General features: G+C 54.5%; 1 protein-coding gene across 4 annotated transcripts; it reads left to right on the top strand.

Annotated features, from left to right (window-relative positions):
- The first annotated feature begins 833 nt into the window (after positions 1–833).
- LOC114605315 (uncharacterized) lies at positions 834–14,718 on the top strand. 4 transcript variants are annotated; one of them, XR_003708549.2, is made up of 12 exons: positions 840–1,186; positions 1,819–1,862; positions 2,419–2,482; positions 3,268–3,408; positions 3,860–3,961; positions 5,177–5,235; positions 5,399–5,539; positions 5,643–5,685; positions 6,705–6,785; positions 10,100–10,196; positions 10,301–10,451; positions 12,264–12,334. XR_003708549.2 is itself a non-coding variant. In XM_028746431.2 (12 exons), exons 1-12 carry the CDS (start codon positions 1,142–1,144, stop codon positions 13,933–13,935), a joined length of 1,104 nt encoding a protein of 367 aa, XP_028602264.2. In that variant the 5' UTR covers positions 853–1,141; the 3' UTR covers positions 13,936–14,718. The 4 variants fall into 4 exon arrangements, 3 of the variants coding, with proteins under 3 accessions (XP_077791679.1, XP_077791678.1, XP_028602264.2); XM_028746431.2 differs by lacking the exon at positions 10,100–10,196 and adding an exon at positions 13,774–14,718 and having other exon boundaries at positions 853–1,186; XM_077935552.1 differs by lacking the exons at positions 3,268–3,408; positions 10,100–10,196 and adding an exon at positions 13,774–14,718 and having other exon boundaries at positions 842–1,186.
- Positions 14,719–14,919: the final 201 nt, after the last annotated feature.

Here is a 14,919-nt window from a genome sequence, read left to right as displayed (position 1 = left end):
GCAGCGCTCAGGGCACCTGTGGAACTCCCTGCTACCAGGTGCCCAGAAGCTCAGCAGCGTTATCTGGCTTCCAGAAAGGCAAGGCCTCCCTCCTGCCCCCCAAGTAGCAGCTGCCTCAGAGGCTCCTCATCCCCGCAGCAAGAGCTGCCCCCATACACACATTCGCATGGCTAAAGGGGCCTCTTTCTATGGGGCCACGTGGGAACTGTGTGGTTGGGCTGGAGCCCAGGAGACCCTCGTCCTTCACCCCTCTGCAGGCCCCTGGCTGACGTCCTGCATTCCTTTGGGGAAACTGAGGACCACCCTGGCCATTGGCCAGCCTGCTGTGATGCCACAAGGTGTTCCTCTATGCAGGGACCTGGGAAGGTTGTGGGGTGCCCACAGATCTGCAGCAGGAAAGGAGAAGAGGGGGGAGCCCAGGGATTGCTGGCCTGCTCCCCGCTTGGAGACAGCGAGCAGGGGTGGCTGGGCAGGGGGCTAAGCAGGACCCCTCTCCCTTGGCAGGCTGGCCAGGCAGCTACTGGCGCGCGAAAAAGTATTATGTGGGTGGGCAGGCAATTTGTTGCACAGGGCCTCCTCCCCGGAAGACCTGAAGGGGTAGCAGTCCAGCAGGGCAGGGAGGCGGTTGCGGGGCTTAGCAAGACGTGCCAAGCAAGGCTTTCAATCTCTGGGTGACCTTTTTCCCTTCCCGAAACCCTCCCCTGCTTCAGGTTTGGTCTGAAGCAGTCTGTGCCTGATTGCTCTCAAAGGGAAACCGAGGCAGGGCTGCTAGCCGGGGGAGAGCTGCCTGCTGCTCTTTCTCCCCACAGGAAGGTGACAGTGGGGGGGGGTCTTTGGTGGCCCCAGGGGGCACTGCAGCTCTGCCCTGGCAGGAAGAGGGGCGGCTGGCGCAGCCTTAACTCTGCTGCTGCTTTTGGGGTGCAGGGAAATTGCCAACCTCCTCCGACTCCTCCCTCTCCTCTGCTTGGGCATGAAGTGGCGCAGCTCCTACCTGGCGGCTGCTTCTTCCTGCTCCTGAGCCCAAGGAAAACACCTTGTGCAAACAAAGTCAGCTGAGTGGCTGGTGGGGAATTTCCCTGGGCAGCAGAGCCCGCAGGCAGGGCAGGCAGCGCTCTGTGGCCCCTCCAGCCGTAGCCCCACCATGGCCGAGAGAGGCAGGAGTGGAGCTGCCCTTCCGGACGAAGAGGTACCCCCCCATTCACCCCCCCACCTCACCCCGGGCAACTCTCCTGCTCCTCCGCCCACCCTTGGCTTGGGAGGAATCTGCCTGACGTGCCTTAGCCTGCCTGGCTCCGGCTGGGAAAGGCAGCCCCATAGCCTGGGGGCAAGGTGGGTCCTCTAGCAGGTGGGCCCAGAGGTGTCCATTGGGGAATGGGGGGGGGGCATACCTGGTTTAGCCACTCTGGTGTCTCCCTGCAGGGGAAAATGAAATCTAGCCTCAGGGACTTCCTGAATTTCTGTTCTTCGCCTGACCTAAGCAGTTTCCCAGGGCAAGAGGGGGACGGACCACCACCTCCCCATTTGTGTCTTCATCTAGCTTGGCATCTCTTGGTTTGTGGAAACATGCAGAGGCGAGAGACCGGCTGCTGTGGGGCTGAGGTGGCCTCAGCTGCTTCTCTGCAGGGACCTCCTTGGCCCCCATCCTGGTGCGACCCCCCACCCTACCCCGGGGCGCTCATCACAAACATCTGGTGACTTATAGGGAACAGCAAGCTGGAAAGATGGGGGGGGGGGGACTCTCAGCAGTCCAGACACGCCTTGACTGGAGTGCTTGTGTGGGGCACCTCCTAACCAAGACCTCTTGCCTGCACCCTCTAGGTCTTGGCCTTGGCGTGGGTCTACCTGGTTGCCCTGGCTCTCAGGTGAGTGGCCAAAGACCACCTTTCCCTCCCTCCTTCCCTCCAGCAAGTCCTCTTCTCTGCCTTCCAAGCACAAGGGGAGCAGCCTGACCCCCTGTTGCCCTCCTCCTGGCGGGATCTCCAGCCCCATACTCTGTGGGTCGCAGGGAATCCAGGCAGCTTTCAGGGGGCCTTTGATGGTAGGGGGTGAGCAAGGGCACTCACAGGCTGTGCCCTTTGCCTGGGTGGGTCCTGGCTACTCGTCTGCCCGCCATGGGGGGGAGGGGGCGCCTGCAGAGTCTTCTTGCCTTGGCACCCCTCCTCACCCGCCTTCTCTGGAGGCACTCGAGGGTGTCAGGCACACCTGACACCAGTGGTTGAGGGCAGAGCATATGAGCCCAAGCAGCTCCTCTTCAAATCCAGCTACATAAATGACTTGCCCAGTTCTTGGGGGCTGCCTCCTCTGCCCATGGGCACGGTGGGTGGACGGGCAGGCGATGGAGGGGGAGCTGGGTGGGGTGGGGGGTTCCCTTCTCCCAAGCGAGAGCCCAGCTGACTCCTGTCCGTCTTTGTCTTGCAGCCTGCTGGGCAGCGGTTCCATTGTGGCTGCCTCCCTCCTCCGAAGGCGATGCTGCCAGGATCAGGTCTGCCTGGGTGGGGTTTCCGACGCAGCCCCCCCCCATGCTCCGCCACCCAGAGCATCGTTCTGCAGGAGCCCCCTGGGCGCATGGGAGAGTCGCTTGCATTTGACAAGCGCTCTTCAAAATCCTCACCCGAGTGCTGCCGCCAAAGAGAGCAGCCTGCAAGAGGATGGGCTCAGAGCAATCTGGGAGCCCCCCCCCCCCAGCTCCCCATCCAGCCCAGCTTAACGGGAGGGGGGGGGAGGGAGACTTTGAAGCGTTAGGGTTGCTGTATTTCAAAATGTGAAAATCCAGACAGAAAAGTTGTCAAGCTTTTCCCCAGATGTCTAGATTGTGCAGCAGGCTGAGCTCTGGGAACGGGACAAGAGAAGCCGGGGGGGGGGCACTCCCTGGCCTGCCTGACCTTTGAGTCCCCTTCAATCTGATTATCCAGAGCATGGGTAGGCAAACTAAGGCCCGGGGGCCGGATCCGGCCCAATCGCCTTCTAAATCTGGCCCATGGACGGTCAGGGAATCAGCGTGTTTTTACATGAGTAGAATGTGTCCTTTCATTTTAAATGTATCTCTGGGTCATTTGTGGGGCACAGGAATTCGTTCATCCCCCCCCCCCCAAAAAAAAATATAGTCCGGCCCGCCACAAGATCTGAGGGACAGTGGACCGACCCCCTGCTGGAAAAGTTTGCTGACCCCTGGTCCAGAGGGTGGGCTCTTGGTGCCAGGGGGCAGAGGGGTCCTGCCGGTTGCTGGTCTGGAGCTGGCCCTGACCCCTTGTTCTCCCCCCCCCCCAGCTCTGCCCGCTCTTCCTCCTCTCCCTGGCGGATCTCCTGGGTGCCTCGGCCCTCCTCTCCGCAGCTGCCATCCAGCTCCTTCCACCGCGGCTCTTCGTCTCGGCCTACCAAGCCTGTCCCTACCTGCAGATGCTGGGCCTGGTAAGGCAGCCGTCGTTCTGCCCGGCAGGGGCGTGTGGCAGCCGCCTTTCGCATCAGTGGGTGGCATGGAATGCAGTCAGCTGCCTTGCTCTGAGCCAACTCAGAATTACCTGCCCTGACTGGCAGCCAGGGCTCTCCAGGTTTTCAGGCGGAGGAGTCTCTCCAAGCCCCACCTGGAGATGCTAAGGGGGATTTGAACCCAGGACCTTCTGCTTGCAAGGCTCTGCCACCCCTTCCTGGGGTGTCATGGCTGAGAGCTTGACCCAAGTGAGTCCTGCCAGTTCCTGCAGACAGACGGATGGGGCAGCCTCCTGGCTCTGGAACCACCCCATCAGCCCTGCCCAGGTCAGGGCGCCCCCTGCCTTGTGCCAGGGCCAGGTTGGCCCCCTCTGTCCCCTGCCAGGCCCCTCTTGGCGCTCACCTGCCCTTGCCCTGCCTTCCTCTTCCCCAGATGTTCTACGCCGTTTCTCTGCTGATGGTCGTCGTCTATGCCTACGAAGTGAAGCGAGCTCTGGGGGGCTGGAGGGAGGCCCCTTCCTCTGCCCTGCTGCAGGTAGGAAGGGCGCAGGGTCTCTGCCTGGCCTCTGAGAGCTTAGGAGGGACCCCAAGAGTCATCTAGTCCAGCCCCTTGCAATGCCTCAATCACAGCCAAGATGGCGGAGGGTCTCCTCACCAAACATGAGGCTTCTCCTACCCATTGGCAATGGGAGTGCCTGCATTTCCGCTGGGGTCCTCCAGGTTTTTTGAGCCCCAGGCACCCTGCCAACTGGTACTGATGGGAGTTGTAGTCCAGCTTGCCGGGGGGGGGGCACCAGCCTGGGCAAGGCTGCACCAGTGGGGTGCTGGCCAGCCTTAGAGAGGGGGCGTCTGCAAGGACTTGGGCTGTTCCTTCTAGGGCAGGGGTCCCCAAACTAAGGCCCACGGGCCAGATAAGGCCTGAGGGACTCGTTTATCTGGCCCGCGGTGACCCCCGCTGCCGCCGCCCGCTCTTACTGGCACTGCGCTGTGCGGCTGCCCACTTCCGGGTTGGAGGAGCACCGGAAATAGATTGTGCGCATGCGCAAGCGTTATTTCCGGTGCACATTTGGGTCAGAGGAGGTCTGTGCACATGCGCACAAGCTACCATATTTTTCGCTCTATAAGACGCACCAGACCACAAGACGCACCTAGTTTTTGGAGGAGGAAAACAAGAAAAAAAATATTCTGGATCTCAGAAGCCAGAACAGCAAGAGGGGTCGCTGCGCAGTGAAAGCAGCAATCCCTCTTGCTGTTCTGGCTTCTGGGATAGCTGCGCAGCCTGCATTCGCTCCATAAGACGCACACACATTTCCCCTTACTTTTTAGGAGGGGAAAAGTGAGTCTTATGGAGCGAAAAATACGATATTTCCGGTGCTCCTCCAACCCGGAAGTGTGCTGGAAATAGCATGTGGGCACACGTATGGGCACAGGCCCCCCTGCCCTCCGGCCCACTGCGTGATCGGCGCTGGAGACACCGGCCCAAGGCGCAGTAAGTTTGCTGACCCCTGTTCTGGGGCCTGGCTCCATAGAGGGGGGCTTCTCAGGACTCCGCCCATGGGTGCCCAAAGTGTTCTGTCTGGGAAAGGCTCTGGCAGAGGCCCCTGCCCAGTTGGGGGAGGCTCAAGAGGCTGGTGGGCACCTGGGGGAGACACAAGCAGGGGAGAGGAGGCCTTGGACAATTCCCGGCGGGTGTTTGCCTTTGCTAAGGAGGCTGCCTTCCTCTCAGCTGCCGTCTCTGTTTCCCCCCAAGGAGGAGAGCGGCAGGTTCAACGAGAGACTCCGAATAAATCTGCCCCGTCTCTTGGCCTGGTAGGTGCAACTGACTGGCGGGGACTGTCCTGCCAGCCTTTCCCTTTGGGAGGGGCCCCTCTTGGCCCCTGGAGGCCACACAAGGCGAAGCCACCTCTCAGCCCCATTGCCTCTGAGCCATCTCCTTCCACAACACCCCACCCTGTGTCTTCTCGCAATAAAGGCTGCTCCCGTTCCTGGTCTTCGTGGTCCTGCTGGTGATTCGAGGCTCGTCCCTGAGAGATGTGGCGCCCTGGGCCTTCCCCCCGTTGGCGTTACAGGCTGGCAACGGCTCGCGAGGGTCCCACGGCCTCTACTGCTCCAGGTAGAACCTCCCCCCCTTCCTCTCGCTTGGGATGGGGTGGGACTTTGCAGAGGAGGAGGGTCTCTTGCGTCCAGCTAGCCAAACCCTCCCACTTTCCTTCCAGCTGCCTGGTCCTCATCCGCCACTCGCAAGACACCTGCTACAAGGTACTGCCTCCCCCCCAGTGCTTCCTCCATCAGCTGCTTCCTCTCCCTGTTGGTCTGGGATGCCCTTTATTGGACCCCACCCCCATCCTTTAGGGCACAAGGTCCCTTAGTTCTGGGTCAAGGGGCCCCCAGCAACAGCAGGGTTGTGGTGTTGTGAAACCAGCTGCCCCCCCAGCTCCCCTGGAGGACCAGACGGCCGTCCCAAATGCTGCCTCCTTTACTTCCTTCTCAGGTGGTGATAAAAAGTAAAGGTAAAGGTACCCCTGCCCGTACGGGCCAGTCTTGACAGACTCTAGGGTTGTGCGCCCATCTCACTCAAGAGGCCAGGGGCCAGTGCTGTCCGGAGACACTTCCGGGTCACGTGGCCAGCGTGATGAAGCTACTCTGGCGAGCCAGATCCGCACACGGAAACACCGTTTACCTTCCCGCTAGTAAGCGGTCCCTATTTATCTACTTGCACCCGGGGGTGCTTTCGAACTGCTAGGTTGGCAGGCCCTCGGACCGAGCAGCGGGAGCGCACCCCGCCGCGGGGATTCGAACCGTCGACCTTTCGATCGGCAAGCCCTAGGCGCTGAGGCTTTTACCCACAGCGCCACCCATGTCCCACAGGTGGTGATAGTGCCCAGATATTGGCATGGGGCTAGTCTCATGGGTCCCAAGGATCATCCAAACTAACCCCAAGCCCCCTGGATCTCTGGTTGAACTTGGGGAGGTTTGTTCCCCTTCCATTTCCAGTATTCCTCCTGGCAGCATCTCTCCTGTCACAGGAGAGCAGGAACTCGCTGCCCCCCAAAACAGAGGGTGATGGGATTCTCAGGAGACCCTCCTGTCTGCCTGGGCAGCTGAGCCCCAATGGGGGTGGGCAAAGTGCCCCCATGGGCTTCAGAGGCTCTTTCCAGAACACTTGCAGAAGGGCCACGGGGCCTGTTTCCATGGGGGGGGGGAGTTTACCCTTGGACCCCACCCCACCAGTGTTGGCCCCCTTACTGAGGAGCTTCCCCCCTCCCCTCCCCTCCCAGTACACAGGCAGGGATGACTCTGGCAAAGAAGTCAAGATCTTCTTTCTCGTCTTCGTCTCTCTGGTTGTCGCCTGCTGCACAGTAAGTGTGTCCGTCCGTCCGTCCGTCTGTCCGTGTAAGTGTGGGCATCCACCAGGGCCTGTTTATTTATTTTTGAAATATACTCAGAGCTGAGAGTGGATTTCATGCTCTTTATTCATCTCATAGTCGTGAGGAATGGAAGTTCCCCTGAGATGTCTGTTTTATATACATTATTTACGCAATGGGCCGCACGTGATTGGCTAATTCCGGGATTCACCTGTAGACCAATCAGGTTGTGGATTCACTTCCACCTGGAGCTGGATTGGGTGACTCCTGCGGACCAATCAGACTGCTGCATTCTGGATCCTATTGTTCTAGGACCAATCAGACTGCTACTTTCTGAATCCTATTGTTCTAGGACCAATCAGATTGCTGCATTCTGAATCCTATTGTTCTAGGACCAATCAGACTGCTGCATTCTGGATCCTATTGTTCTAGGACCAATCAGACTGCTGCATTCTGGATCCTATTGTTCTAGGACCAATCAGACTGCTGCATTCTGAATCCTATTGTTCTAGGACAAATCAGACTGTTTGATTTTGGATCCTAGTCAACTCAGTACATAACAATTTTTATTTTTTATTTTTTATTGAATTTATATACCGCCCTATACCCAGGGGTCTCAGGGCGGTTCACAGAATAAAATCAAGATATAAATTCACAAAATACACAATGAAGATAAAAACAACAACCCAATAGCCCCCCCCCCCCATTTGTGGTCTGCTGACCTTTCCCTTCTTTGTCCCTTTTGCTAGGAATAAGCTGCACATTTTAGTAAAAACAAAAATGGTTTACTTACATTTAATTTTTTTAAAAATATATATATATATTTAATTGGAATTTTATTTACAACATAACACAACCCCCCCCACTCCCGCAATACACAAATCCACCCTCATTAAGCGTGAACATAACATACAATAAGCAAACAACCAAATAAGAGACTTCCTTTATCCTGCATCTGGCCTCCTTATTTACTTCTTATAAACTGTTTCCTTTATGAATAATTATTTAGATTTTTCTAATTATAACTTAAATATCCACTTAAAGTCTCCTTTAAGACATTAATCAAAACAAGTCCAGGTATTTTAGGGCCCTGTTTTGTGAAGTGTTCTCTGCATTTCCCCCATGCTTTTTGAAACTCTTGTCTAGTGTGATCTCTAATTGCCTCTGTTAATCTAGCCAATTCAATATACTCTAACAGTTTATCTTGCCATTCCATTTTTGTTGGCACAGTTTCTTTCCCCCAGTTTTTAGCAATTAGGATCCTTGCTGCTCTTGTGGCATAGAGGAATATTTTCTGATCTTCTCTTGCTATACCTGTGTCCGTTATCCCTAGTAGAAAATCTTCTATATTTTTCATAAAATGATACTTAAACATTTTTTTAAGCTTGTCATACACTGTGTTCCAGAAGCTTTTGATTTTTCCACAGGTCCACCAAACATGTATAAGTGTCCCCTCTGTTTTACCACACCTCCAGCACAGATTTGTTTTTGTCTTATACATTTTAGCTATTTTGGTAGGTGTTAAGTACCATCTGTTAAACATCTTGATTAGGTTTCCCCTCAATACTTCACAGACTGTAAATTTCCAGTTCTTTCTCCGTAGTTCTTCCCATGCTGTTAATGGTTTTCCCAATATCTAAAACCCACTTGATCATTACCTCCTTGGCCTGTTCATCTTTGACCTCCCACTCCAATAATGTATCATACATTTTTTATATTACCTTGGTTTTGTTTTTCTAATAATGAAGGTTCGTTTTAGAAACCTTTTTTCTTATCTGTCCTGAACACTTCATGCAATTGATGGTATTGGATCCAACCTGTAAGGTGTTGTTTAATTTCCTCATCTTCCTAATCTTTAATTACCGTAATTTTCGCTCCATAACACGCACTTTTTTGCTCCTAGAAAGTAAGGGGAAATGCCTGTGCGTGTTAAGGAGCGAATGCACTGGATCGGAGTCGTGGCTGCCGTCAGCCAAGCAAAGCGGGACCCGCTTGCAGGGCTTTGCACGGCTCTAGCTTTGCTTGCTTTGCAGCCAGGAGGAGGGGGAGGAGCCGAGGAGGAGGGAGGGAAGGAGAGGCATGGCAGCAAAGCGGGCAGCAGCCGCTTACAGGGGAGGAGGGACAGACAGGAGCCATAGCGAGCCGGGAGAAGGCAGGCGGTTCAAAGCCAGCAGGCGCTTTTAAAGTAGCCAGCAACAGCTGCTGCAGCCTCAGCTAGCAAAGGTCCGCCCGCTCTCTAAACGGAGCAATGAGGCTGCAGAGGGACAGGAGGGCTTGGATCAGGAAGGATAAAATTTAAGCAACCAGCAGCAAAAAACAACAACAAAAAAACCAACCTGGAGCTCTGAGCCACGAGAGCAGTGAAAACCAGGAAGTAAAAAAAAAAGGCTATCCCCCGCTTCTCAGCTGCTTTCAGGCAGGATAGATTTGAGCATTGTCTGGGTCCTAGTGCCCCTACCGCTTTTTTGTGCTCCATTCTATTGCTGGTGGTGGCTGCTTATCACTCAGGCTGCAAGGAGGAGGGCTTTTACACAGCTAATGGCAAATCCCCTGCAATCCAAGTACTCCTCACTTGCTCAAATCTATTCTGCCTCAAAACAAGGAGCAGAAGGAAAAGGCTGCAAACTGTTAAATGGAAAAAACCCCAGGCACAGGGCAAATACCTTAAGTATACCTTTAAAGCAACAGTGCTCTTTCCCTCCCCGCTCAGTTCACAGAAAAGCTCCTTCTCCACACCCCCCACGCGTGCTCCTTGTCCATTGAGTGCTTTTCCTTCCCTCCCCACTTAAAACGTGGTTACAAAGCACGGTTCCACATGGATCCTCAGGATTTTTGCACTGGGTCACCCCAAACTCACCATCAGATCACATGTCTGTGGCCACAGCATGAACCACAAAAATCATACATCTACTGTTTCGTTTAGAATATTTTTTTTCTTGTTTTCCTCCTCTAAAAACTACGTGCGTGTTATGGTCAGGTGCGTGTTATCGAGCGAAAAGTACGGTACCAATTTAATGTGTTTTTCCTTAATCAGATCTTTATATGTGGCCCATTCTAACTCCATTTTTTTCTTTTTCTTTTTGTAATTGCTTCTAGAGGTGATGCCCACCGTGGTGTTTTCGGTTCTAGGAGATTCTTATATTTTTGTCCATGTTTTATATAATGATTTCCTTAGGACATGATTCATAAATCCCCTGTGTACTTTCCCTTTTTCATAAGCTAAATACGCATGCCAACCATAATGATTATTAAACCCTTCTAGATCTAACAAATCACCGCCTTTTAACTTTACTTACATTTCAATGCAGGCAGCAAATACGTCAAAAGTATTTTACTCGGGTAAAAATGGAGCCTGGTCTGAGGCCCATTCGCTGGCTGACCAAATGACCTGCTCTTCTTGGCCAGGTGAATGGGCATGCCAATGGGGAAAGAGCCCAGAGAAGGGTGGGGGGTCTGAGTTCTGCCCCTTTCCTTGCCCCTAATGGCTGCCTCCCGCCGCCCCTGGCCAGGTCCTCTACTGCAGGGTGAAGTGCTGGTGTCGCCGCAGGCAGAGAGGTGGCCCCACCCTGACCCTGCCAGCTCCGGAGAGTGACAGCTGTTCCATCAGAACCCGCATCGCCTGCTTCTTCCAGCTGGTCTTTCTGGTCTGCTGGATGCCAGGTGAGTGACCAGGAGCCTTGTCTCCTCCTCTAGCTTCTGCCTCCCCTGAGAGGTAGCTCCGCTGAGAGACTGCTTTGGGGGCACTTGCCTTCCACGTTGCAATACTTGGGTCTGAAGACATGGAAATCCAGCCTCAAGGCATCTTCGAGGGAAAAGAGGCAGACTCTCTTCTTGTTTGGCAAGCGTGGAGACCCCCAAGTTAAGCCTCATCACTTACCTCCAGGTTTCTGGTGTTTATTGAATGAGTCGAGAACAATCAAGACACGTTGTCTAACAACTCATCCCCACCCTTGGGGTGGATCCCCAAATCAGATACAGACCCTGAGAGCTTTATTTGGGCTGCCGGGGGTGGGGAGAGTCTCTGGGAGCCAGTGTGGTGTAGCGGTTAAGAGTGGTGGACTCCTAATCTGGTGAACTGGGTTCGCTTCCCCGCTCCTCCACATGCAGCTGCTGGGTGACCTTGGGCTAGTCACACTTCTCTAAAGTCTCTCAGCCCCACTCACCTCACAGAGGGTTTGTTGTGGGGGAGGAAGGGAAAGGAGATTGTTGGCCGCTTTGAGACTCCTTCGGGTAGTGATAAAGCAGGATATCAAATCCAAATTCGTCTTCTAATTCTTCTGATCCATCAGGCGGCAGGTGGTTTCCCCCCAGCGCAGAGACAAAGACCGCCCAGTTCAATTATAAATCAGGGCTATTATGGGGTGTGTCTGCCAAGAATGACAGAGGGATCAGCACCCAGGCAGAGGGGATCCTGGAGGTTTGCTAAATGTTGGCTGAACCCAACATTTCGAACTACGGAAATACCTGGAAAAGGTGTAAATGGGAGGAGCTTCCTCCCTCCCCCCTCCTCCCCAGATGCCCCGTGTTTGTGCATTTATAGAATTGCAGGCTTGTAGGGACCCCAAAGGGTCATCTAGCCCAACCGCCCGCCCTGCAGGAATCACAGCTGGAGAGTCCCAGATGGGTGAGCCACCAAGGCAGGAGGGTCTGGCACCTTCCCAGAGAGTCTGTTCCACTGGCAAGGAGTAGTTCTGGGTTCCTTGGTGAGGGAGGGGTCATGGGCAGCAGGAGCCACCCTAAGCGGATGGAAGAAAGAACTTGTTCCCTGGTGGCAGGCAAAGGCCTTTTCGGGGTGGAGGGAGAGAGGGAAGGCTTATAGGAACTCTGCTCTGCCAGAGGCCAGCTCCATCTTTCGCCCAGCTGAGCACCCGCTTGGTCACCGAGGGAGAAAAGGTGGCCGTGATCCCAAACCGTGAGCTACATTCTCAGGGGATGGTGACTCAGCAGGTGTAGGGATAATTGCTGGGTCTGGAGGGAGGACACTCCCCACCTGCAGTCAGCCTCAGCCTGCCTGCACGTGTGACCTTGGGGTGCAGGGCACACTCCCCCACAGACAAGCCACCGCTGTCTGAACACTGTTCCCTCTGTCTAACCTTTTGCCGTCTCAGCAGTCTGCGGTGCCCTGTCTGTAAGCTTTGTCTCGGAGACCTTTTGTCTCCTTTGTCATACACTGTGCAAGGGGAAAATGACGCGGTGGAAACAGGTGCCAAAATAACTTTGTACCACCCCACGATCTCAGGACTGGAAGATGTGTAAAGGTCACAGCCCCAAATGTATCTGCCTGGGTTTGCATATTGTGTCAATAAACGGAGCCTCCACAGAGCTGGCCGGCAGCTTGCATGCAGCTCACCTGCATTATCAACTCCTGCCTCATGTCCATCACTTCAACCTGGGGCCAGGGTGCCCCCTGCCAGCCTGGTGACCTTGGCCAGGAAAAGTGACATGGCCCCTTCTTCTCTCCTTCCCCCTCAGCTTTCTTCCTGTGCCTGCTCTCCTTCTCTAGTCTCCAGCCGGCCATCCTCTTCCCTCTCTACTTGGCTGTGGTGAGTGACCGGGGGGGGGTCCTTGGAGGGGCTGAAGCAAATGCACTGGTCTTGCATCGGCTCCTGGACTTCAGTGCTGGCGAAGGGAGGGGCTCCCACTTATGTCACCCCTTTCCTGCAGAGCTGGCAGCCCCATTCCTTTTCCAAACGCCCTCCCTTGTGGCGTGTTCCCTCAGCCTCCTCTCCTCTCCTTGGGAGTCCCCTGGGCAGCCACAGCTGCCACCCCTGGTCTCTGAGCTGTCCCCTCCTGCCCCAGAGAGAGTTGCCTCCTCACACTGCCCCACAGGGGCTTGGGATGCAACCCCTGGCCAGCCCTAGAGGCGCCATTTGCCTGCGGAGCTTATAGTCAGTGTTGTAAACAAAATCTGCCCTTTTTCCCTTATGGGGTATCCAAGAGCCCTTAAGTGGGTTCTCCATCGGTAGGAGAAAATAACAGAGGCCAACCAGAGAATATTGAGAAGCAAAGCAGCTAGTAAGCCTGATCTTTATTGATCTGTTGCAACAGGGTGCTCCCCTTTACACGTAGGAAAGGAGGAGCACCCAGAACAAAGGCGTGCCTGCCCTTATATAGACATTTTAAATTCCCTGCCCTGGAGCTCCAGACCACCCCTCCATACATCACAGAAGGGGTGTAACCCCAGACCACCCCCCACAAACATCATACCTACATCACAGAAAAGACGGTCTACAACAGAAATGTGAATGTTGTTGTTTTTCCTGCCTGCCAGGTTTTCTGATAATGCCTTATCTGATTGTCTTTCCTGGTAGTCTGGCCATTCCTTTGAGATGGTGATTACTAAATTCCTGTAACAAGGAAGGTGTTTTTTTCCCCACCTCCTCCCTCCTTGCAGAGAAACATTTGGTCAGCTTGGGAGTCAAAATGGTTTCAGGACTGTCTTCCTGTGCTGCTTCAGACATGTGGTTTATATATTTATGCATGTGTTTGCTTGGTACATTTATGAACATTTAATATATATCTAAGACCTTAAAATTCTTATTACACCAGGGCTGCTGCAACAAAGAGCTGTGCAAGCCTTTGGCAGGCAGAGATGTGAGAGGGCATCTGAGGAGGGAGGGAAGGACAGAAGGACAGAGGCCAGGGCTGCCTGAGGGACCCCTGCCCATCATTCAAGGCACCCCAGGGTGCCACAGCACACTGGTTGAAAACCACTGATCTAGCCAAACAAAGCCATGCGGTGGTCAGCCACAGAAATGCCAGCAGAGCAATCCACCAGAGGCGGCCTTGGATACTTTAAGCGATTGCAGGATTGCAAGTGGGGTCTCAACTCCCTGGATCTCCGGGCCCCCGTGAAGTTTTCCCCCTCCCCAGCCTCCCTTTGCTCTGCCAGAGCACACCCATCTCCCCCTGAGATGCTGAAGCTGCTGGATATTGCGCCGCCCCCCGTAAGCGTAACGCCCCCTCTTTTCCCTTTCTGCAGGCCCTGACCGTCTCCCTGCAAGGCTTCTTGCACAGCCTGGTCTACGGGTGGCTGCGGCAGAACTTCCGCCGGGAGGTGACCGGGGAGCAGGTGCCCCTCCTAGGCCACCTGGGCCAGAAAGCCTTTTTCGAGGACTCCCTGGCCATATGCAGGGAGGGCTGAAGAAAGAGGGGCAGATGCATTACAAGCCCCTCCACCTCTGGGTTTTTTTGGTAAGGGTATTTTTCTCAGGACTTGATTAAACCAGCAGCCAGCAGGATCACACCAGAGACGCGTAGGAGCCGTGCGCTCTGCTTGCTACAGGGGCTTCATGTGTTGTGGGGAAATCAGGAGATGGTTGTCGCCCCCCCCCTTTGCTCTGAGGTCTCACGATCCCCTGGGGTCCACCTGATGGCCAGAGCAAAGCAAGAAAAGGCAACCAGCTATATGAAAAGCAAGGCGACTAGGAGGCCCAATCTTTATTTTCGTCACAGCGAGGTTCCTACTTCTGAAACAGCAAAGGGTGTGACTCCTTTGAAAAGTTTGCATTTTGCCCAGAGATCCACTCCCAAAAAGCACTGTCCAAATGTTGCAAGGCATCACAGGAAGAGGTGACGTTTTACAGAAACCTGAGTCCTTGCCTTGTCTCCAAGATATCTGAGCATGGCAAGTCACCTCTCCTCTGCTCATCTTTGGACAAACATGAGCACACTACTTTGGCGTAACAAATAACCTTCGCCCCAATCCATTCACCTAGTCTCTTGCTCAGAGATTTCTTCCTGGGCAGATCAGGATCCTTCCTTCCGTTGTCAGCCCATTGTATTGCCCGTGGTCAGGACTCGGGGATTGTGGCTGCAGCCATGACGTGCTCAGACACTGTTGCTCAGAACCACTTTGGCTCGCTCTGTGTATGATTCTGTGACCTTTGGCTTGAGTTCTATTCATGAATAAACTATTTTATTTTAATATCTACGGTTTTCCCATTCATAAAACAGGATTTATGAGTGCTGGTTGGGGGTTGGGGGGCAGTACCTCTGGTGGGGGACACACCGTACTCCTCCTGGGGCAGTTTGGTCTCCAGTCTGCCCTCGGCTCTCACCTGGGGCTCCTAGTAGCTGCCAGCATGGTGCAACAGGGGCCACACTCTGCAAAATGGCTTTGACTGAC

This window comes from Podarcis muralis, chromosome 10 (assembly GCF_964188315.1).
Source record: "Podarcis muralis chromosome 10, rPodMur119.hap1.1, whole genome shotgun sequence".
Taxonomy (NCBI): Eukaryota; Metazoa; Chordata; class Lepidosauria; order Squamata; family Lacertidae; genus Podarcis; species Podarcis muralis.
Note: the sequence above shows the minus strand (reverse complement) of the source record. Positions and strands in the feature narration are given on the sequence as shown.